General features: G+C 40.2%; 2 protein-coding genes across 3 annotated transcripts in view; one reads left to right on the top strand and one right to left on the bottom strand.

The window, feature by feature from the left end:
- The window catches only part of SMIM11 (small integral membrane protein 11), a 45,346-nt gene that overhangs the window by 16,747 nt on the left and 4,296 nt on the right, over positions 1-24,303 (bottom strand). The window contains exons 2-4 of one of the 2 annotated variants that reach the window (XM_042459314.1): positions 18,026-18,140; positions 13,835-14,012; positions 6,897-10,929 (exon numbers count right to left, since the gene is read on the bottom strand). In XM_042459314.1, the coding sequence (XP_042315248.1) occupies positions 13,848-14,012; positions 18,026-18,046 (186 nt within the window). In that variant the 5' untranslated portion in view covers positions 18,047-18,140 and the 3' untranslated portion in view covers positions 6,897-10,929; positions 13,835-13,847. Of the gene's footprint in view, positions 1-6,896; positions 10,930-13,834; positions 14,013-18,025; positions 18,745-24,303 lie in introns of those variants that run through there. The other variant, XR_006103003.1, reaches the window with a different exon arrangement.
- On the top strand, positions 3,837-4,659 carry C3H21orf140 (chromosome 3 C21orf140 homolog). Its single transcript, XM_042459311.1, has one exon. The coding sequence runs from the start codon at positions 3,837-3,839 to the stop codon at positions 4,593-4,595; it is 759 nt and encodes a 252-aa protein (XP_042315245.1). The 3' UTR covers positions 4,596-4,659.

Below are 24,303 nucleotides of genomic sequence, written 5' to 3'. Positions count from 1 at the left end.
TATAGATGAGTACATATGGTAAATTAAATTATTTGTAGAAGAGAGAAAGAGCTTTGAATAAAAAGAGGATTATAGTTATAGGATTATAGTTATGCATAATTCTGCCCTATGCTAAGTAAGCCTTCCCAGTCAGACACCCTCTAGCTGTGATAGACTACAGCTCTCATCATTTCAGCCCTGATTTTAAATATATATATATATATATATATATATATATATATATATATATATATATCTCAAATTATTGGTTTTACTGCTTTTCTTGGATGTTTCTAATAGTTATCTCTTTCCCCGCTTCAAGTTTGAGAAGCAAAAATATATGTGTGTATGTGCATATGAACAATTCCTCCCTGCCCATTCAGGCACACTTCAGGTGTGGCATCTATACATGGGGAGAAACAGGCAGATCTCAGGTCTAAGGCAATTTATTATTATTATTATTATTATTATTATTATTAACCTTTATTTATGAAATTCTGTAAATTTACACAGTGCTGTACATGCAATCTTTTTAGTTAGACGGTTCCCTGCCCTTGGGCTTACAATCTAAAAAGACATGACACAGAAGGAGAAGGGAGTGGTGGAGGGAAAGGGTAAGAGGTCCAGCAGTTCCTCTCTACCTCCAAGGCCTGGACCAAGGCAGATGGACTGGAGGGAGGGCTTGGCTTCATAATGGATGGTTAATCATTTTCCCGGGAAAATACATACTCTCAAGTAGGATAATACATATAAAATACATAGCAATACAGGAAATGATTCGATAAAACAGACAACAAAAGAACAACAAAAAGCAAGTGATAATTATGCAATGCCTGGGAAGGCTTCTCTGAAACAATTATGGAAACAATTTGGAAGGTTCCACAAGGACCACCTAGCCCATTCACCTTTCGTCTACCCTGTCTTGCTCCGTTCCTTTTCGCTCCCAGCCCTCCATTCCTCGGCAACAAAAAATGGTTGACAGAAAGGAGACCTAAAAGTACTTTCAATGGGCACTATGCCTGGGGAATGTAGCAATGGAACTGGGAGCCTTGTGACTCAGCTGTTCCTTCACTTCACCTGCCCCTTGAAATCCAGGTCGCAGGCCTCCCTCATGCAGCCACCACTTCTTGTTTCATATTCCACCTCCAGTATCTTCATGCTGTGCAATTTAGCCAGATGCCCTGGATGGATGTTCAGCTTTCATCTCAGCTGTGGTTCTCTGGAGAGAAGAAAGGTCACTGGAGAGGGAAAGACTCCAGCTCCTTCCCTTCCAGTAGATGGATGGTACAAGGGATGCCAAATTTGCTGCTCTCTGGCACCCTGCTCCTTGCGGCAATTCCTTCACCAGACCTCATAGCAGCACTAGTTCTAGTTACACCCAACTATTTTCGTAAACTGATTCAACTAGTCATTTATGGTTGATTTATAGTGAACCTTTGCAAACCTTGGGTTTACAAACTTAACAGACATCCTGCTAGTGATTTGCACAGGACTAAGTGTAATGTATACCTTTGCAAGGATATTATCACATAGGAGGAAAAAGAGTGAAGGAAAAGGCAAAATGATTGTACAGAAGATTTTCCAGATGATTTTGCACTCAGTGGAGACTTTCCCAGGAACAACCAGCAATGCTCAAGGAACAAACCATTCCCATGGAATTCCCATGAATAGCTTCTCAATAGCATGATTGAAGTGTGATTGGTAGTGTGCAAAAGCTAACTGCATTTCATTCGTGCTATTAGGGAAGCACTGTGGGATCCTTAGAATTTAAATGGGCTGCAGGAAGCAACCTGGGATCTTTAAAATTTAAAGGGACAGCAGGAGACAACCCAGGATCTTTAAACTTTAAAGGGACTGTTCACTTTCACTTTTAAACATCTCTGTTGTTGCAATGTTACAATTTGTTACAATGTCCATTTCAGTTACAGTCTTTCCAGCTATATATTTTTGTCACTGCCTTGATTTCCCCCCTTCCCTCCCATTTGTCTGGGGGTGTGTGGAGGGAAATGGAGGTGGAGGTTTCTTAAAGCAAAACCGATTTTGTGAAACTGATTTTTTAGACACAGCATGTCTGCAACACGTTTAGCACATTTAAAAAGGAACTGTAATAAACAAGAACCAAGGATCTTTAAACCTCAAAGGGACTGCAGGAATAACCCTAATTTAAAGGGACTGGGGGAAGCAAGGACGCATGCGCAAAATGATCAATGCCAATGTACTAATGATTCATTCAAGGGTATGTATGAAAAGCAATCACACTATTGTTTGGCTTTTAAATTTCCGAATCGCACAAAAGCGAGAGTAGTGCTATAGTGCTACTGTTGCTGTTTGTTTTCATTATTGAGATTATTGCTGAATTGGCTTTGGTGGGATAATCTCCCAAGTCATTTTGTGTGTTGTTGTGAAGGATGGAATTCTCTATCAACCTTGTGCAACAACCAAACTCCCCTCAACCATTTTACCTGCTGCAACTCCACATACAGACACAGACACCATGTAATGGTGATGGAGGTGGAGATAAATATCTAGTTTGGTTCTGGTTGTGAGACACTCAGCAATTATGTCAATCTCTGGGATCTCCAGTGGACCTCTGAAAGGTTCCAAAAGGTGCCTTGCTGGCACTACTATGTATCCAGCTAAGACACACATGCACAGAGAGAGCAGAGAGAGGCAGAGTTCTTTAACAGACAGTAAATAGCTGTGTTGGGAGGTCTTCATCAGTTAAAATATGTGTCAGGAATGTGGGAAAGGAGACATGGTGCAGATTCACCTGGCAGATTTTCATCTCAGCCTGTTCTTCCATGCTAAATACTGAGACTTATAACATGCATGAAAGTTTATGAATACAAAATTACCAAGGTAGGGATATGATTATACTTCCCATAGTGCATAGAGAATTATACAACTGAAGCTGTTAGTGTTGCCAGGGTTTATTAATAGTCCAAATAGATATAGCCAGATGGAAGGTATTTAGCAATTATTGGGAATTTTAACCTTGCTTTGAAGTCTACTTGGATTTAAACAGAGGGAGACAAATATGAAGGCAGAACCCAAGATTCATTACCTGACCCCCTCTGATCTAAAGTCCATATCTTTTGTTTTGTTTTGTTCTTTGAAAGAAAATGATGAATGAACTGAAAATAGTGAGACAAAAACAGAAGATCCAAATATTCCATTATTCTTCTATGGGCCTTCATCCACAAAGGCTTCCCATTTAAGGTCATGTAACAGTATTCCAATCGATAATCTTTCCCTCCGTATCCCACATACAAACGCCTACAGATATGGCAAGTTGGTTCCTTGTTCATGGCAGCTGCCTCCCAGCTATTAAGTAGGCTGCCATGTCCAGATCTTTTTCTGCCCTGCCCTTGTAATTCAGAGGCACAGTCTACTAACAGTTCTTCTTACCCAGTCATTCACATGCCTTTCTTTGGTGGTTCAGTCAGATTCAGTATTAATGTATAGTACTGAGAGAATAAGCCATTTAGCAGTGTTGTAAAACTGGTGGCTGCTCTAAGTCAGTGATGTCCAAACTCTGGTCCTCCGGGTGTTTTGGACTTCAGCTCTCAGCATCCCAGACCATTGGACAAGGTGGTTGAGGCTTCTGGGAGCTGAAGTGCAAAACATCTGGAGGACCAGACTTTGGACATTGCTGCTCTAAATAAAATGAGGCTTGTATTCTACATCAGCACTGCAGTTATTTGTCTCCATGATTTAGCCACAGAAACATGTAAATGTTCAGCTTTTGTTTCAATGCAATTGAATAACATATGCAAGAAAAGTCCATTGTGAGATCATCACTGTCCTGGGCACCATCAGAACTTTGTGTGCACTTCAGTTTTATCTCTTGGTCTAAGATGTATCGTGTTGTAAATCCTCTTTTAAAGTACATCATCCACAGAAGTTCTCTTGATGCAACTTCAAGGAAACAGTGCCTGCAGTACTTAAAAGCCCTAAGAAACCTCCAGTTCAATGGCTACACCACCATCTATTTAGGAGAAACTGATCTTTCAGAAAGTCTAATAACAGGTGAAAAAGTTCCTTATGAAAATACTCTCAATTGGCCTATATGGACAGTGGTACATGCTGGCCACAGCCAAGGATGGGTGCCATGGAAATACAGAGTGTTTTTAAGGGATGATTTATCTTCAGGGCAGCAGGAAGGTGTATTTCAGGAACTCTGTGACTTTCTGGCTCTCACCTATGGCAAGTGTGCCATTGTAGTCAGAGAAAGAAGACAATCAAGAGTGAAGACTGAAGAGTCCAGTGAGGAGGTGGAGATATGTGAACCTCGGTCTCCTTCTCTCCCTTGTTTACTAAGCATCAAATGCTGCCCTGAGATTGCTAAGGCAACAGGTCATGAACTTCTTTCTGTGTCTTTCCCCTACAACTACCTCCATCCAATGGAGGCTGCCTGGTCATCTTTGAAATGGTTTATTATCAATAACAGAAAGGAATTTTCTCTTACCTCCTTGGAGAGGACCTACTCATATCAATGCATCCTCTTCAGTGACTTGATTGGAAAGGGCATCGAGAAGATGAGCCCAATCAAGTGGAAGGTGGCTATTAGCAAAGTACGGAGATGGGAAAACTACTACTTGGATAGGTTTTCCTAAACTTTCCTAACCATCTTTAATCAAAAGTTGGCTATCTGTTGCACAAAATCTGCATGCCCATTCACCTTCTAACTTACTATTCTAAAGGAAACATAGAAACAATAAATTGGGGGAAAGAACCAATTTTAAGATGTTTTTTGGCATTGTGATGTTGTATTATAAAAGTGCAATTTTTGCTGTTGTTGTGTGCCTTCAAGTCATTTCTCACTTATGGTGAACCTAAGGGGAACCTATCATGGGTTTTCTTGGCAAATTTTGTTCATGGAAGGTTTAACATTGCCTATCTGAAGTTAAGAGCATCTGACTTAAAAGTGCAGTTAAGCAAATGGATTTGCATAGATGAATAAATATGAATAAGTGAAGTTACGTCAATCTAGCTATGAGACAGGACTGGTTGTATATTAAGCATGGAGAATTGGCTGTCTGACTTATCTCAAGAAGCAGATATTTGGTGTCAGCAAAGGGCAGCAAATTGCTAATTATTTAATTCAAAATTATGGTGTGTTGAAGGAAGGAGGAGTGGGGAGTTCTAATATTGGCTGTTTCATTATTATTATTATTATTAAACTTTATTTCTATAGCGCTGTAATTATACACAGCGCTGTACAAAGTCGGTAAAATTAGGAGTAAATAAAAGCCTGCCCAAGGCGTACATTCTAAGATAATAACAATTAAAAGAGGAATAGATAAAATTACCATATAGAAAAGAAAAGAAAAAAAAAACAGATTAAAAAAAAAACTTTGTTTCAGCTTCCAAAATAACCTATAATACAATGTGTTGGCTTATAATACTATATGCCTTGATTTGGAGGAAGGTGCATTTTCTACTCTGTCTATGGCAGTAACATGCCTTGGAACAGCCCCAAATGAAGCACTTGGTGAGAGAAAAAAAGAACTGAACGAAAGGAGAAAAAATGAGAAAAGAAGGGAGTTATCAGCACTTGTGTTCTTGTTGTGACTTACAGACATCCCATTGATTTCAATAGATCTACTCTAGCAAACTGAATTTAGCCCTTGGATTATAACTCCCAGAATGCCCCACCCATTGTGGCCACGTTCCAAGCTCTGTCTAACACACAGGTCCATTTTAAAATAATAATAAAAATAATGAATGTAATGAATGTAAAAGGTGAGAACTTTGAAAAAATGTACTTTATTTTCTTCATTTAATTTATAATCAGTCTTTTCCCCAATATGCCCCCACTTATAATAAAAGTTAAACAAAACACTGTTAAATCAACAGATAATACAAGAGTTAAAAACAATTAAGTAAACAATCATATTTAAAAGTTAATTTAAAATAGCTAAAAGCCAGTTAAAATGCTATATAAATCTCCTTTTGCTGAAAATACAAGTTATCAGTTTCAATATAACACTGTTCTGAATATATGAAAAGTCAAATACCAAAAGTAGTTAAGGGCCAGCTCTTATTTCATTATGACTTTCAATTTCCACAGCTTTTTAGTTTGGTACATCTCATAACAGAATTGTGCCAAATAATATAGCATGCTTTGCCAGCAGAGCAGATTATATTTGAATGAGCAGGTGAAATCCAATATTACTTCTTGTCAAATTATGTTTCTGTAGTTTCCTCTCAAAACTGCCTACAGCTAACTTTTCCCAGCGTATGTGACTACTGTCCTGGACACCCATTTTCCAGATTTCTTTCTAAAATGAAAAATGATGAAGAGTTGAAATACTTTTGTACAAAACCTGGTAATCTAGATGAAATATGGATGCAAACTGCAATAATGAAAGAACTTGGAGGAGCTTTCTAAAGTAATCCTTGAAGCATTCCATCATATTGGGTTTTCAATATGCATTTTGTCTACTAGGGACTACAGATGTTAACTTACCCAAGGGCCAACCACTTCAGGGCATTTTTAATATCAGCCAAAGTGAAATCACTAAAATTAAAACACAATGCTGTGAAAGAACCAGTATACATTATCTGCAATGCACATAACAGCTTAACTGCCTGCCTAAGGATAATTTAACTGAAAAGCTATATCTCTTCCACACAAGGGTTAATGTAATGTATTACATAAAACGACATTACAAATCCTAAGTGATCATTCTGCATTGCTTTGTATTACAAGAGGAAGGTACATGATACTCAATTATGTTTATGATATAGATGGCCCTCTTAAAATATGTTTGGATAGCCAAGCTATCTCTAAAGTAAAAAGTGATCCACAGGTGTCTTGAGAGCATCTTAGTTTAACAGCATGCCTGAAAACAATGACCCAAAGGAGCTGGGAGGAAAGACCCAAAAGAACAAAATGAACAAGAAGCCTCATGAAATCTTAAGAATGAACAATTTATTATGCCATAAGCTTTGGCAAACTAATGTACATAAAGAGTTATATGAAAAAGAGAGCAACAGTAGAAATAAAGGCATAGAGAAACAATATACGAGCAAGCAAGGTTGAGAAATGTAAATGCAAAAGATACACACACTGTAACAACTATGTTTAAGATTTTAAGTACTTTGACAAAGTAGTGTTAACAGCAGAAACTTCTCGGCACTAGAAGACTAATTAATATCTACAGAGGGATTAAACGGATAAAACTGAAGCTCTTGATGAATTGTTACACAGCTGTCTGTTATTTTACACTTCCTTTGAAGTCTCTTTGTTAATATCAACAATAGAACATCCTAGGAAGATGAACTGTTTTCTTACTGGTTTTGGATTATTGTCTTCCTGATGTTAGATTTAGATCCATTTATTCTTCTTTATAGCAATTGACATAGGATACATGACTGGGAGATGATAGCATAGATCACTTTACAGTCTAATAAAAGATGAGAAGGCCCATGAACCTCTGTTGTAATGCCTGATGTTATTTAAGTCCAGTAATTTCCCTGAGCAAATATGGTGAAAAAGTTCCCATCTGGATTGCAGTGTCTGATCCCTGGGCCTATGCCAGTGATGGTGAACCTTTTAGAGGCTGAGTGCCCAAACTGCAACCCAAGACCCACTTATTTATTGCAAAGTGCCATGTCCCTCTGGCTTTCTAGTAACAAACTCTGGCAAACTCTGTGCTGGGGCGACGGCACTGGTGCCCACAGAGAGGGCTCTGAGTGCCACCTCTGGCACACGTGCCATAGGTTCGCCATCACTGGCCTATGCCCTTGTTGAGTAGACTGCTTTTGGTGGGTATTTCTTCTCAATTAAGGTGCTATCTGTTAAACAAACACATACCTACCACCCAAGGACTCTGTGAAGGAAGCATAATTACTCAGCATGGAATATAGGAATACTGTAGTGGAACACTGTGGTGTTCATTGGAACACTGTAGTGGTAAGAAGCAAGCTGGAAATGGTAAGTTAACAGGTGCTTTTCTGTTCTTTTCTTATCTGCATTTTTTTCCTATAGTAAAGAATTCCTTAGTACTTTTGGTACTAGTTCTGGTCTGGTACTTAATACCTTCATAATCCACTCTTTTATTTCCCTAGGTGGGTATTGCAGTTTAAGGCGGGTTACAGACCGCCCGTTTGGGGTGGCCTGCACCCGCCCCTTTCCCCACTGTATCGGGGCCTCAGCTGCCAGAACGGTAGCCTCCGAGGCCCCAATCTGCCGTTTTCCAGGCCGCGGGAAAGTGGCAAAAGGCCGCTTCCCCGTGGCCTGGAAAGGGATGTCCATCTGAAGGCTGCGCCAGTGATGCAAACAGCAAAAGGTTTTGGAGCTCCTTTTCGCGCCGCGGAAAGGGCATTCTATGCCTCCTCACGCGGCGCGACGTCACGTCTGCACCACCTCATTTGGAGGCGGTGCGTTCGTGACGTCGTCATGGCAGCCCCCGTGTGGAACGGGTGCCACTATTTTGTTCGTGCTGAGCACGTACTAGGGTTGGGGGTGTCCGGAAGGGACGCCCCTTTCTAACCCTAGTACATGCTGAGCACGTACTTTTAGGCGCGTCTGTAATGCGCCAAAGAAATTCCTGATGTAAGCTCTTAAGTTACATCTTTGTCTGAGATCTTACATAAGGATAGCAGAGCATAATGCCATACCAGTGTATTTCCACACCTTCCCCTTCCATCCCAGTGCAACTGATTTCTTTGAAACTTTCAATTTTTGCTCAACCAGTTTAAGTTTTAAGAAATTTTAGATATTGAAGCTAGTGTGGTCATTTTCCGTTGCTTAATGCTTACTCACAAGTATGTGTAGCAGTGGTGAGCAACTAAGACTCTCCAAATGTTGGGCTGCATCTCCCTGCATCCATCACCATTGACTGTGTTAGCTACAACTGATGGGAGTTTCACTCCAATGACATTCACAATGCCATAGGTGCCCAACCTTGAGGTACAGGATTCTATTTCCTGTTTCCCACATTTTGCTATATCTACCACAACTTTCATCTCCTGCAATCCTACCAGCTAGAGCAGTTCTACATTATTTCCACAGGATGGCAATATATACTCTCTGTCTATTAGAGATAGCATCTTAGGGGGCAGAGCTTCTCTCACAATGTCCACATATACCGTACTTGTTTGTTTTGTTTGCTTGTTTTTTAAAGTGTTTGTTTCCTTCAGGCTTTAAGTAAAAGAAAATACATTTGACAGCAAATGTCAATTTTCTTGTCTTTTGATCAATGAAGACAGATGCAAAAAGTTTAAAATAGCGACATGGAGATATGGAAAGGAAAGGAGCAGCAAAGTTACAACTCTGGTTTTCTTTGTTATCTGCTCATACCTAATAGGTAGGAAGATCCATCCTTTTACATCCTGGCAGTGGTAGAATTATAAAATTATTTAAAAATATAATTCTTATAACATTATAAAAAAGAATTATAAAAGGAATTTCAGAGATTTCCACTTCTGAAGACATACCTATTAGTTGTCACCATTATTGTTTTATTTCAAAGCACTAATCTTTCTCAAGACCTTGCAACTGAGTTCTCTAAGCAGTCTGACTTTGAAATAACAAAACAATCTGAATGTATAAAAATAAAACCAGTGGGTTCCTTTTTCAGAATTTACGGAATAAAAAACTTATCAAATACCTAGCAGATAAATCTATTATATAGCAGGTACATTATTTTATTTGTAATTTTTCAGGCAGCTTGAAAAAACATGCAGTTTTAACAAAAACCCTTCAATAATTTTCCAAAGAAATCAAAACAGCCAGCAATTTATTTTCCATAACAGAAAAAAAGCTAAGCAAGTGTTTGGCTTTCTAGCTGAAATCAGAAGCGAAGCAACACAATCTTGTGACTGAGGGCTGAGCTGACAGGGCAGGAAAATGTTTGTCCCATGTTATCCTGGCCTGGTCCTAACCCAGGTCGGTCTCTGGGCTGACATGGGGACAGCTAGCTGTTTACATGCCTGCCTGCCTGCCACCACACCACAGACCCTCTACCAGCAAACACCCTTACCTTCGTTTTTTGTGGGTTTTTCGGGCTATGTCGCCATGTTCTAGAATAGTTTCTTCCTGATGTTTCACCAGCATCTGTGAAGATGCCAGCCACAGATGCTGGCGAAACGTCAGGAAGAAACTCTTCTAGAACATGGCGACATAGCCCAAAAAACCCACAAAAAGCTATGGATGCCAGCCATGAAAGCCTTCGACCCTTACCTTCCTCCACTGTTGCAGCTAGTGAAAAGATCCCCATCACTGCATGTGACATGGAAATGGGGTACCTGGCTGCACCCACATGGCCAAGCATCCCATTTCTATGTCGGATGTGGAGATGAGGATCTTCTACTAACTGTAATGGCAGAGGAAGGCAAGGAGCACATGGGCCCTTCTGGTCTGCCAGGGGTTGCCACTGAGTTTCACACAAACTCCATGGCAAACAGTGGGTTATTTTGACTCGTGTTAAGACCCCTTAGCAATAGCAAAGCCACTTTAGCAATAGCAAATGGCCCTTTGGACCATGATCAGACCGGGATCACTGGATTAGCATCTGGTCTGCCCAATCCTGGCCCATGGGTATTGGCCTGCATCATCCAAACAGGATGATGGAAGGTTGGGGGGAACATGGGCCTTTTGGCCCACGTAGACAGGCCCTCAGAAGTAATCCCCACTGTTCTCATTATTCAATGCCAGACTGCACAAGACTAAAACTTTAAAGTAGCTTAATTTTGATTGATTGATTGAAATTTTATTTATATACCGCCGTTCCTATGATCACGGCGGTTTACAAAACAAAATGAAAATACGATACAGTACAGATTACAGATATAATACAAAAAATAATAATAGTTCAAGACAACGTTGGTTTAAATAATTGTTTCTCTTGGGAAATTAATTCTGGCACAGAATTAAGTTTCAGGAAATTCTTCAACTCTCTCAGGCAAGGAATCCATGTAAGCTGCCAAGTGTCTAAAAATCTGTACAGAAAACAAAGCAGTTATATTTCCAGTAGTTGATAAAAATCAGTCTTCCTATGAAAAGCTATGTAGCTGTGTTGGGAGGGGGATTCTAGCAGCTGGAGTCCCAAAAGTAGCATTGCCAACTTCTCTCACAGCCAGACAACTACTATTGATGCAGCTGTTCTTCAGACGTAGAATCATCATACAGTATGATTTGCTTTGCTTACTGTCATGGCTCCATCTTATGGGATCCTAGGATTTGTAGTTTGCTAGGCACTAAAGCTCTCTGGCTCAGAATTCAAAATGCTTCTCCCTAAACTGCAAATCCTAGGATTTCATAGGATGGAATTGTACCAGTTAAAGTGGTATCCAAGTGGTCATCACAATTTAGAGTTTACATCTCACCACTTCTTTGTTTTCTACCTTTTAAAAATTGTAAGCATAATACTTTTCTAAAATAAATCTAAAAGGAGACCAAAAAGCCACCCAGTCCTGTCTTCTATGTAATAAAGCAAAATCATCAACCACTCTTATTTTTCCCAACTTACAGGTTCTAGACTGTAATATGTCTTAAGCAAAGAGAGTCCACATTACAGATGGAAGATACAAAAAGCTAGTAAACAAGAAGTAAGATTAGGCTGAAAGTATTTCTCTCACTGTTTTTATGCCTGAGCCTTTTAAGAATGATAGATACAAATTTTGATGTGACTGATCTGTTTTTCATAAGAATTTTCACTTCAAAATAATCACTCCTAATAATTCAAAATAAGAGCAAGAGAGCATTTGCCTTTGTTGCTTCTATTTGAAAACTAGAGAAGCCAAAATTGATTTGCTGTATTGGTATGTGTATACATGTATACACACATATGTGTGTCTCTGTGTGTGTGTGAGTGTGTGTGTGTGTGTGTGTGTGAGAGAGAGAGAGAGAGAGAGAGAGAGAAACCCAGGCTGCATCTGCACTGCTGAAATAATCCCGTTTGACACCATTTTAACTGCCATGGCTCAATGGTATGGAATTCTGGGACTTGTAGTTTTGGTGAGACAATTAGCCTTCTCTGTCAGAGAGCTCTGGTGCCAAAACAAATCACAGTTCCTAGAATTCCATAGCAATGAGCCATGGGGGATACATGGTGTCAAACTAAATTATTCCTACAGTGCAAATGCAGCCCTAGTCCCATAAGGTTGTGAATTCAAAACCAGCAAAACGGCTCAAGCTCGACTCAGCCTGGCATCCTTCCGAGGTTGCTAAAATGAGTACCCAGATTGTTGGGGGCATTTAGCTTACACTTTGTAAACCGCTTAGGGAGTGCTTGAGTGCACTGATATGCGGTATAGAAATGTACTTGCTATTGCTATATGCCTTTCCCTTGCAATCTTCCTGACCCTCCCTATGAGCTGGATGAAGAGCAGAGAGGAAAACCCATGGGTTGTGCCCATTCTGGGCAGAATAACCACCCCATTCTCCCAGTAGCCCTGGCATGCTGGGAGTCAAGCAGGGAGACCAGATGAAGAACTGGTTCTGAAAGGAATCAATATGAGCATCATGACTGTAGAGAGTAAAGTCATAGTAAGAAAAACCGGCACCATTCTTTTGAACCTACACTGAAGCTAGAAAGGTGATCTTTTGATTTAAAAAGCAGTGAGAAGTATTCTGCCCTTGGATGACACAGCCCAAAAGAAGCCCAGCAAAGCAAGCATTCTTGTGTACAGTTTACTTGAATAACATATGGAACCCTGGTGGCGCAGTGGTTAAATGCCTGTACTGCAGCCATTCACTCAAAACCACAAGGTTGCGAGTTCAAGACCAGCAAAAGGGCCCAAGCTCGACTCAGGCTTGCATCCTTCCGAGGTCGCTAAAATGAGTACCCAGACTGTTGGGGCTAATTAGCTTACTTGCTGTTCACTGCTATGATCTTTGGAATAGCGGTATATAAATAAAACAAAAACAAAAAAACATGCTTGACCAAGCCAGGGTGACAATTAAAATATATGCCTCTTTTCTGTTTCTAAGATATTTTTAAAGTAAGCTAAATATTTTTAGTGTCCATGTTCCCATAGCAATCAGCACAATTTAAATATGGGAACTGTGGTCTCCAGAGCATTGTGCTGGCACAAATCTTACTAAATTAAAATACAGTTCATGCTAGCCAAAAGGTTAGAGGATCACAGCCTCTAGAGATATTTACATCCCAAACCATGAAAACACTAAGCATCATGTTTAAATGTATTTTACATACATATACCAAGCATGGATGTTTGCAAGTAAAAACATAAAGCAACTGGCAGGGTCATTTCTCACATTACAAAATTGTCATGCGGAAGGGCTCTTCTGGGCAGGAAACAATTTAAATCTATTGAACAAGGTGCTTATGTGTGGTGATCATGTTTCATGCATGCTCGAGAAAAAAATGGCAGCATGGGAATTTAATAATGTACAAAGTGTCCCTCATCTATGTTACTTGCAGCCCTCTTGCCAGTTTAGGATATATGACATATCAGATCTCCAAGTCTACATGATATCTTTCAATATTATTAGATGCTGAAGGGTGTGAAATGAAAACTTGAGGTAATAAAGTCACCAAACATGAAGGCAGTGACATGTCGGGTATTAGACAAGCCCTATCCTTTCCCTACATGCACTGAAAGAATGTGTGAGTGAGGCCACAAACATCAGTTGAGCACATTTTGCTGGCAAGGGCTGATTGGGACATGATTCCCTGATAAAGTGGGGCTCTGTATTCATATACTGCAGGGCTCTTTTTGGTATGCAATAAATGCATGGGGATCAAGATTAGATTGCATGCCCACACAGGTCCCTTCATAATTCTTTAGATGTTGGGGGGGTGTTGTGTGCCCCCTCCCACTCCCTTGAGAGACTGACTGTTCCATTTTATCAAACACAATTTTCTCCATCAGAGCATACCTTTTAAAATGCTTCAGTTTTCTTTCTTGCCTGCCCTTTTCAGCCTTTCTTCTTCTTCTTTTTTCATTTTTTCTTCCAGCCTTTTCCTCTGGTATGCTTTTGCCCCAGCGAATGCTAAGCAAAGAATTACTGTTTTGGCAGCTAAAATGTACATCAGCAGTGGAAAATTTTCCAGTGCCTAAAACAAAACAAAAAAATATACACAAAGAGACACATAAATATCGTCAGCCACTCTTGTAAATACACTGCTACAGATCTGGCCTAGCCATTGCGCTATGTTAAAAGAGTACTTCATCCAAATTAGTCTCTGTTGCTTTCTAATTAATAATCTAAGAATTCCTTTAAAGTTGTCCATAATGTGTAATTAGATGGCTGTCTCCATATCACATCACAGAAGTCACATTAAAATTAAATGTGACACATTATATAAAGAAAACATCTAGTACTTTATGTGGCTGTACAGACCGGCACTTTGTGCCAGCCTGTAGGCGCGGTGAGGGTTGAGCTTCCACATGCTCAGAGCCCTCACTGTGCCACCCAGGTGCCATCTTGGCACCCACCCATCCAAACGGTGCATGCCATGATGACGCATGTTGTGCGCAGCATCCAACCAGCACTGCGTGGAAGGGGTGTCATGACACTGCGCTGCAGTGCTTATGATGCCCCTCCCAAGAAGCTGCTTGGAGCAGCTTCTTTTTGCTCCCTAGAGGGAGCAGATTGGTGCTGCTGCGTGTGGCTGCTGCGGCACCAATCCAGGGGGGAAAGGAGTGGCATCCAGCCGCCCATCTTTACAGCCCCTATATCCCCCAAAGTTTGCTAAGTTCACTGAAAGTGTATATTTACTATATTGAACGGAATGGCTGTGCCTATCACACACTAAAGCGAGTTTCAGAATTTTACTACAGAAAGAAAAAAAAAACAATTCTGTGGGTGTATTTGAATGCCGCTGCTTGTGTAAGGACATATTGATCAATAGCTTTGTTGGGGGGGGGGGGGTTGCTTTCCAGTAAAATGCATTTGTAAGACCTATCCACTACCAGATAAATATTAAACAAACATTCTTCTAAGAACTTTCATTCTTATTTTTGAATGCTATTTCCTCCCACTCTGCAGCTGTCATTTCCACGTCTTCCTCCGAACAACAGCTATTCAAATAATATTAATAACCTATCAAATGATGCATAAGGAAAGGAAAAAATGCTGTTCACATGCAATTTATAAAAGTAGTTATTGTTATGTGCCTTCAAGCCAACTCCAATTTACAGCAGCCCTATCATGGGGTTTTCTTGGCTGGATTTCTGCAGAGGAGGTTTGTCACTGGCTTTCTCTAAGGCTGAGAGAGTGTGACTTGCCCAGGGCCACCCAGGGGTTTTTGAAGATGAACAGGGATTCAAACTCTAGTCTCACAAAGGAAAGTGGAAAAAGAGGACACACACTTTACTCTTTGGAAATATGTAGACAGAAGAGCAGAGGTATATTTTAAAGAGGAGTCAGGGGGCTCGGTGACTGTAGTCGACAAATTAGAAGATGGCTAAAATTTGAAAGGGAAGGTATAGATAAGATGTTCAAGTATTATAGTGGACCCTTCCCATCTGCAGTGGTTTGTTTCCATACAAACTCCCACGGATGGGAAAAACATGGGCAATAACACCCCATATAATTCAATGGGCAGTGATGTGCATGGATCCACATCAGCACATCTGCATGCACGTGCCACCATTGGATAATGTAGTGGGCCCACTGTATATATCTAAGTGAGGTTCATCTATAGTATACTATTTCCAGTTAGTAGGTGTGGATGTAAAAAAGTGAATAAAATTGACAAGAGGAAGGTAAATTCATCTGAAACATGTTAAAAGAAGAGAATTCTACAGTTACTATGGACCATCACTTGCCTCTCCCAGAAAACACCAGAGACCAGCAGAGAGACACTGGAGGCACAGGAGCCCAGCTGTTTTCCCCCCCATGGTCCTATATTGTAATGTTTTAAGATTGTGTATCGTTTATATTGTTTTTAGGATTGGGATGGGGTTGAGAATGGGGATTATTTTCTATTTTACTTGTTTTGTTCATTTATTGCTCTGTAATTTGCTTTGTTAATTTTATTGCTGCTGTGAATTGATATGTATTTTTTGCTATTTATTGCTATTGTGAATTGCTTTATTTTATTGTTATTGTTTATTTGCTTTGTACTTTGTTGTTGTAACCCACCCTGATTCCTTGTGGTTGGGCAGGCTACAAATAAATCATCATCATTATTATTATTATTATTAAAAAGAAAAATAAATATGCCCTTGAGAAAAGCAAGCCTGAAATATTACTAGACTCCAAATTAAACTGAGACTGTTGTACTTTGGACATATCATGAGATAACATGAGTCTTTAGAAAAGAGGATTATGCTCACTAAAGTGGAAGGCAGTAGGAAAATAAGAGGATCACATTTCAGAAAGACTGACTCAAGAAAGGAAGCTACAGCTGTGAATTTACAAGACTTGTGTAGAGCTGTAAATAATAGAGTCTCTTGGAGGAGGTTTTTCTTTCACAGGATCACCATAAACAAAATCCAACTTGACAACAACAACAATAGGAATGCTGTAGACATTTTATCAGAAAGTTTTAATTATGCTTTGCAAACAACAGGGCTATATACTCTTAACAATGTTCAATGTTTACTAAATCATCATCTTCAGATATACTGAAAAGATTCATTTTTTAAAATGTATTTGTCCTCTGAAAAAATCTGGAGCACAGCATTTATATTTGGAACATAAGTAATCATAGCATTAAACTCTTCTACAACATTCAGCATACAGTAAAAAGAGAGCAAGGGCAAATATCATTAAAACTGACAATAACTCTAAAACACTGTAATATTTAAAACTAAGAAAGCTAGATTGTAGGTAAGAATATGTCAAGAATTCTGTATTGACATTAAAGTATGGCAAGTTTATGAGTAGGTATTTTTTTTCTTTTTTGTTCTAACAAAGATTAAGTACAAAGAGCTAAATATATAGCTCCCCTGTGAGTCTAAAGTAGGTGTGAAGAGCCTTTGACTCTGATTATTTCAGCATACAGCTCTTGCCATGCTAATGGTAAGGCAATGTGGGAGCTGCAGTCAAGATCATATTTGTTGACAATTTCCAAAAGTAACATAAGCAGAAGCTCTTCAGCTCCTCTATTACGTATTGTCTCCTTAAAATACAACAAAATGCAAAATACACAAGCAGAAATACCTTGGGTATCACTGCTTTTGGATATTGATAAATTTTGTTGTACACCCAGTACAGCTATGCCTAAATATTTTTCCATCCTTTTAAAATGTAGTACAAATGGTATCAATTCAAACCCACATCTCTGATCTCTATTGGGAGACAGACTGTGGACTGTATGCTGTGTAGCTAGTAGGAATCAAGTCTCAGAATCAGTATACTTGAAAAGCATACACTTAAAAGAAAACTTGTTCTAGTGCATCCAAACATGTTGTATTTAGGTTCAGGTGTAAGGAAACATAGCCCTACAGATGTGATTTGGGCTACAGCTCTCATGGTGCAGCTGATTAAAGATGAAAACACAACATCATCTAAAAAAGCAAGATCCATCTAATTCTTGTTCTTTTAGATGTATTTTTTTATTTTAAAAAATCCCTAAAGAGAAACTAAGACCAGTATTCTGTACACACATTGACATCAAATGTAACAGCAGATGATTATAAAATAATCATATAAATATACAATACTTTCTTTTAACCTGCTCCCTGCAATTCATAACTTTTGAAGTCTTTTCTGATAAGTGACAAGAACAATTCCATACATATCAAACCCACCACAGGATTGTAAACAGTACTGGCTTAATGGCAGAATTAGGGAAGGATGGCCCAAGGGAAAGCTATAACAAGTGGACCAAGACAGCCCAGCATTATAGATGAGCTACAACCTATTGGCAGTTGAGAAACAAAATAATAGTCCTACACACACCACAAAAGTCCTCATAGACTAAAAAAAAAAACCCAACCCAAACAAAACAACACATATGACTTGGAAAGCAATGGATTTGCAAGGTTAATAACCACCAGAAAAATTGTTCTCTTATAGAGGCAGCCATACACACAGAATGTAGAGAACTATTTCTTCTAAACTCTTATGGCTTAGAAATGTACATGCAAAGTTTTTACAAATTAAAAGAGTCCTCACCTTCCAATTCAACATCCACATCTTGATTCTGTGAAGAGTGCCAAGGCTTATACAACCAGCTAAGCCAAACAATGCAGTTGAAATTTAGAAGACACTAACTAGGTTTAAAAGCCACCTGAAAAATAAAGATATATTCAGGAAGATATTTGTGCCTCATATATATATATATAGGAAGCTGTTAGGGAAGAATCACCTGACAAAAATATTCAATCACCCCTCTCAAGAGATAAATATTTTCAAGCTATGAATATTTCAGCCTCATAAACCTCACAGATATAGTACAACATTCACAGAGCTCCTTAAGAGAGAGACAGAACATTCAAGAAACCTCCAACAGTTACTGGAACAGATTTGTTTTCCCATTGAGTGACAGGAACAGCAACCACTTGGTGTACTACACACAGCAGAGAGCTGACTAGTTTGGAACAGGTGCCATGGCTCTATAAGGAAGCAACTATCCCCTTCCACTTGCTAAAATTCCAACTACAAGTACTGTTAAAACAATAAAAACCCACCACGGCTTGCATTGTGAACATATGAAGACATTCCAAACCAGTCAAAACTCCTTGTGGCTAAGTCCTATGGAAAGCAATTGGTTACAATGCACTTCTATTCAATTTCAATTGCAGGGCAGCCATGTCAAACTTTAGCTTGCTTAGGTCATGATACATTTGTAGTATTCAAGCTGAACCTTTTTGTCTGAAATGCTTGGGACCAGATGTGTTTTGGATTTTTTTCCCTGGATTTTGGAATATTTGCATATATATAAAAAGATATCTTGGAAATGGGACCCAGGTCTAAATGTGAAATTCATGTATGTTTCATATAGCCCTTATAAACATAGCCAGAAGGTAATTTTATACCTAGTTTACTACTTTTGTGCATGAAACAAAGTTTGTGTACACTAGATCACCAGAAAGCAAAAGAGTCACATTCTCAACCATCCATGTGGACCATTTTGGATTCTGGAGTATTTCAGATTTCAGAATTTCAGATAAGGGAGACTCAACCTGTATTAATTTTCTGTAAGTTGAATGCTTTCATTTATTTATAGTATATAAGAAGGGGAATGGTTGAGTCAGAGGTCCAGCAAGGAACAGGACATGGGGAAAACAGTATTCAGTATGGGAAAATATATTGGAAGTTAGAAAAAGGCTAAACCTGAATTGAGAACTTTTTTCTTTTCACAGATTATATTCTCTTAAGGCAATCTGTAAGGGGACTGCATACCAGCACAGAAAAACAAATTTTTCTATGCCCTGCCCTACCCTCCTTTATTTAGAGACATGGCTTTTCTGGAGTACAACACCCAGAATCACACCAGCCAACCACTGGGGAGCAAACTTTGCCAAGCCCAGTTCATAGCCAGGGTGTTCCTGGACGAGGGACACATCACACTTGCCAAAAGGCTGACCTCTTCAAGAAGACTTCTGAAATTAGAATAAGGAAGGTGTGCAACTGTAGGACACCAGGGTACTAAGCAACAAACAGCCATAGCAGTTGGTGGACTCCATGTCAGTGGAGTGGTGACTCTGCTCCAGGTTTCTCCTTGAACTTTAAAAGAACTGTCCAAAGTGATGAACTTATTTTCAGGAATGTAAGACACTGAATTACTCCTTCAAAATGCAGCCTAAAAGTTAAAAGAGCAGGCTTACCACCCCTTTGCCACAGAATCACAAAATCGTAGAAGAGGCCAAGGACCATCCAGTATAACCCCCTGCCATGTAGGAAGACACAATCAAATCATCCCTGACAGCCATCCAGCCTCTGTTTAAAACCCTCCAAAGAAGGAGACTCCACCACTCTTTCAGACGGTGGGTTCCGCTGTCAAACGGCTCTTATTGCCAAGAAGTTCCTCCTAATGTTTAGGTGGAATCACTTTTCCTGTAGTTTGAATCCATTCCCCATGTTCTATTCTCTGGAGCTGAAGAAAACAAGCTCGCTCCATCCTCAATATGACACTCCTTCAGATACTTAAACATGATTATCATGCCATCTCTTAACCTTCTCTTCCACAGATTAAACATATCCAGCTCCCTAAACTCTTAGGGCATGGGTTGCAGACCTTTCACCATTTTGGTCATCCTCTTCTGGACACACTCCAGCTTGTCAGTATCCTTCTTCGTGCCAGAACTGGCTCAGGCAGAGGACCTGACTCAAGACACAATAGAACAATTGAACACTAATGAACTCCCAAGTAAGTCTCCTCCCAGCTCATACAAACACACATCCTTGAGCCAACAAGCACAAGGTCACCACAACATGAGGGCCACCAACTATCACTGTGAATAGCAGAGTAAACTGACTTGAATCAGATCACTGAAATGGGTGAGAGACCATGATCAATATCAGAAGCAAGCCCATCCTCTATTTCAACACTAAGTAAATAAATGGATTGGTTCCAGAGAAAACTGCATCTCCAAAAAGAAAGAAAGAAAGAAAGAAAGAAAGAAAGGAGCCAAGTCAGTTATTAACACAGAGAAAAGGCCAGCTTTTATTTACCAACACAGAGATAGTTTACATCAGGGCTACTCAAAATGGTAGTCCCTGGACCAGTGCCAGTCCCTGAGCCACTAGCTGCCAGTCCTTGGCAAGAAAAAAAATGAAACAATTACTACCAACCGTCATAAATAAGGTGCTGGTCTTTGGCACAAAACAGTGAAAAAATCCAGTCCCACACATTAGACAGCATGAGAAGCACTGATCTATATAACTTAGCAGGTGTATGTTCAGCGTGCTTGAGACTATACCAGTTCAAATGCAAATGAGCAAGCTGCATATTTGAATATATCCACAAATAAGGTCTTGGTTTGGAAAACTGGCATATTAAGGAAAAGCTTGTGTTAAAACTATTCGTTTTGAGAAATATGGAATCCTCTAAGTGCATATTTGAGAGATACTGCTTTGATTTTATTTTTCTGAATATATTACTCTACTCTTACAAGTGGGGATTCCAAAATTCACAAGGCTATTACAAGAATATAAGAAATGTTATTTTGGACTCACCAATGGATTTGGACAAAGGCTGAGGTGTATCAATGGCTAAACTGTTCCAAAGCCATCTGGAAACCAAGGACTGGGTGTCTCCTAAGCCACCCATCCTCAGCCAATACATGTCAGCTGTAATGGCAATACTGACTTTGGTTGGCACTGGCAGTAAAGAAAGAAAAAGCAGTTGAGGGCAAAGACTGGCACTACACGTATGTACTGCCTATGTGGAACAAAGATGAGCATGTAGCAAGGAATGAAACAGAGGGGGGAAACAGATGGATGAGCAGAAAGAGAGGCATTCGCAGCAAATTCAGACTTGAGATTTTGTATTTATTATACATTCAAGTCTTCCATTTGCATGACTACAGAAACATTTCATTTTCATTCTCCCTGGTATATATGTTCATGTTAGAGCAAAAACTGAGATAAGTTTAGCAAAAGAAAATGACTGTACCAGGGAGAAAAATCATTCTGTCTGTATTATTCCATGCTATTCTGATTTTCCCTACAGTATTATTTTACATGGTATATTTGAAGCAGAATCCTTTCTTTAAGACAGGGGCAGCTTGTGATCCTTCAGATACTGCTGGACTGCAAGTCTTATCATTCCTCACCACTGCCTATGCTGGCTGGTGATGGGAATTACAGCTGCTGGGAGTTGCAGTACAACATCTGGAACACAACCTCCTTGTAAGGATTTCCATCAGATTTTTCTGGTATCTACAACTGAATGCTAACCATATATCAATGGATGTAACTTTTTTAAAAATCAAAGGAATCCTACTTTCAGATTTTTATCTTCCAGTTTATTTTGAAACCACTTGATTGTGTCCAAGTATTCACTTTGCAAGATCACATACAACCTTCAGTTGCTTCCCTCTCTCTCAACTTGTACTGTTTCTGTATTTTTACTTTGCTTTCTAATTTTCAGCTAGAACCCTAGCAACTAATTAAAAAACAACAGAATAGAAATGTGCCCTTGCCAAATAAGCAAGATTCTCTAACTTGATATATTAACACACATATACTGTATATGATTTATTAATTAGGTCTCAGCACAGATTACAAAGCAACCTTCCATATTGTGGCTTGAAGGTTAAGTTCTCTCTTGCAAACACTATAATCAAACAGGCAGACCAAGTTTCATATTTGTTTTTGATTGTTTTTCCTCACCAAGTCAGATAAAGTGCAGATATGAGGAAATTATTCTCTGCCATGGTTTATTGTTCTAAAACTGTACAGTCTTTTTCAACCAGAGCATGAGAAAGACAGTCCTAACTTGATGCCAGAGTTTACTAGATTAGCTATTGCGGTGCTATATAAAAATTTGAATAGCATCAGTGATCTAAACTGGTTGTATACAGATTCCAGAAAGTAAATCTGGAAATTTATACTCCACACATCTCCATGCCACCATCCTCTGAAGATAACAGCCACAGATGCAGGCGAAACATCAGGAATTAATTTTTCCACAACACAGCCACATAGCCCAAAAAACCCTCAAAAAACTATAAATCTAGAAAGTAAAACTTTGGCGCGTTATAAACGGCCATTTAGTATGCGCTCCGCACGTACTAGGGTTAGAAAGGGGCGTGCTAGGGTTAGGAAGGGTCTTATCTTCCTCACGGCCCCTGAGCCTAGTACGCGCGGAGCGCGTATTAAATGGCAGCTCCTGTCCACATGGGGGCCGCCATTTTGACGTCTCGGACGCACAGCATCCGGATGTGGCGCGGCGGAAGTGACGCTGCGAGTGCGTGCCTCGCGCCTTGCAGCGCCACTTCCGGGGGCCAAAAAGGAGCGCCATTTCAGTGCTCCTTTTTAGCTGCGCTGGGAAGCCTCGTGGTCTGGCCGCTGGGGCTTCTTGGCGTAGCTAATAACGGCGGCGGCAGACCGCCCGCTTTAGGGCGGTCTGTAACGCGCCTTAGTCTCTCTCTCTGGCTTTTCTTCACAAATGATGATTCAGCAAGGACTCATCCCGCGCTTTCTACAAGCGTGTTGATGACTAAAAAGGCCGATCCAAGATAAACAAGTCCGGTTGCAGAAAGCACAGCAGAAAGTCTCCTTGGGTGATGTTTCCGGGTTGTGGTTCTTTCTCCGTTGTCGTTTCTCTTCGAGACTCGTTCGGCATGAGCTTTCAAAAAAGACTGCAGCATCGTGGATAGTGCGTCGCCATGCCTCCCGATGCGAGGCCAGGGCGGACCATTGTTGGTAATCAATTTGGCCAAGCCTGAGATGTTGTTTCAGGGAGTCCTTGTATCTCTTCTTTGGGGCGCCCTTCTTACGCTGACCCGTGGCGAATTTACCATAGAATACTATTTATAGGAGGCAATGGTCCTTCATCCTAGAAACATGTCCTGCCCAGCGCAGCTGCGTCCTCAATAGCATGGCCTCAATGCTAGTGAATCCTGCTTGCTCAAGGACAGCAACATTTGTCACATAGTCAGTACAGTGTATATTTAGAATTGTGCGTAAACAGCGCTGATGAAAGCGTTCGAGGAGTTGTAGGTGCTGGCGATAGGTGACCCATGTTTCAGACCCATAAAGGAGAATAGACAGTACAATGGCTCTATACACACTGATTTTTTTGCTTCACCTCAAGTGTTTGTTACTCCAGACTCTTTTGTGAAGCCTTCTGAATGCACTATATGCCTTTGCCAGTCTGTGATCGATCTCTTTATCAATCTTGGCATCTGAGGAAATGATGCTTCCCAGGTAGGTGAACTGCTGGACAGACATAAGCACAGATTTGCCTACAGTGATGTGAAGATGGTAGTGTTCTTCCTGTGGTGCCGGCTGGTTGAGAACTTCCGTTTTCTTCAGACTGATTTCCAGCCCAAAGAGCTCTGCAGCTGTTGCAAAACAAGATGTTAGACGCTGCACAGCTGCTTCTGTATGGGCAACGAGGGCAGCATCGTCAGCGAAAAGCAGCTCACAGACTAGATAGTTTAGAGTCTTAGAAGATTATCGCACTGCGTTCTGAGAACGTTCTCATCACGTGATGAGAACGGAACGCATTTGAGAATACCGCACGTATGTGTTCCAATCGGGTTCTCAGAACGCTTAAATGTGTTCCAAATGTGTTCCAGGAGGGAACGGATTTGAATGTGTTCTGAATGTGTTCCCAGAGAGCTGAAACGTGATGAAAACGTTCCAAGAGAAGTGTGTGCGGTATTCTTATCCGTTCTCAAATCCGTTCCCTCATTCCTCCGTCTCCTGATTGGCTGAAAGAATGACAGGCAGGGAGGGAGGCAGGCAGGCGAGCGACTGCAGTGAGGGAAGGTGTGTGT

This window comes from Sceloporus undulatus, chromosome 3 (assembly GCF_019175285.1).
Source record: "Sceloporus undulatus isolate JIND9_A2432 ecotype Alabama chromosome 3, SceUnd_v1.1, whole genome shotgun sequence".
Taxonomy (NCBI): domain Eukaryota; kingdom Metazoa; phylum Chordata; class Lepidosauria; order Squamata; family Phrynosomatidae; genus Sceloporus; species Sceloporus undulatus.
The sequence above is the reverse complement of the archived record's forward strand: the minus strand, read 5'-3'. Positions and strand labels throughout refer to the sequence as shown.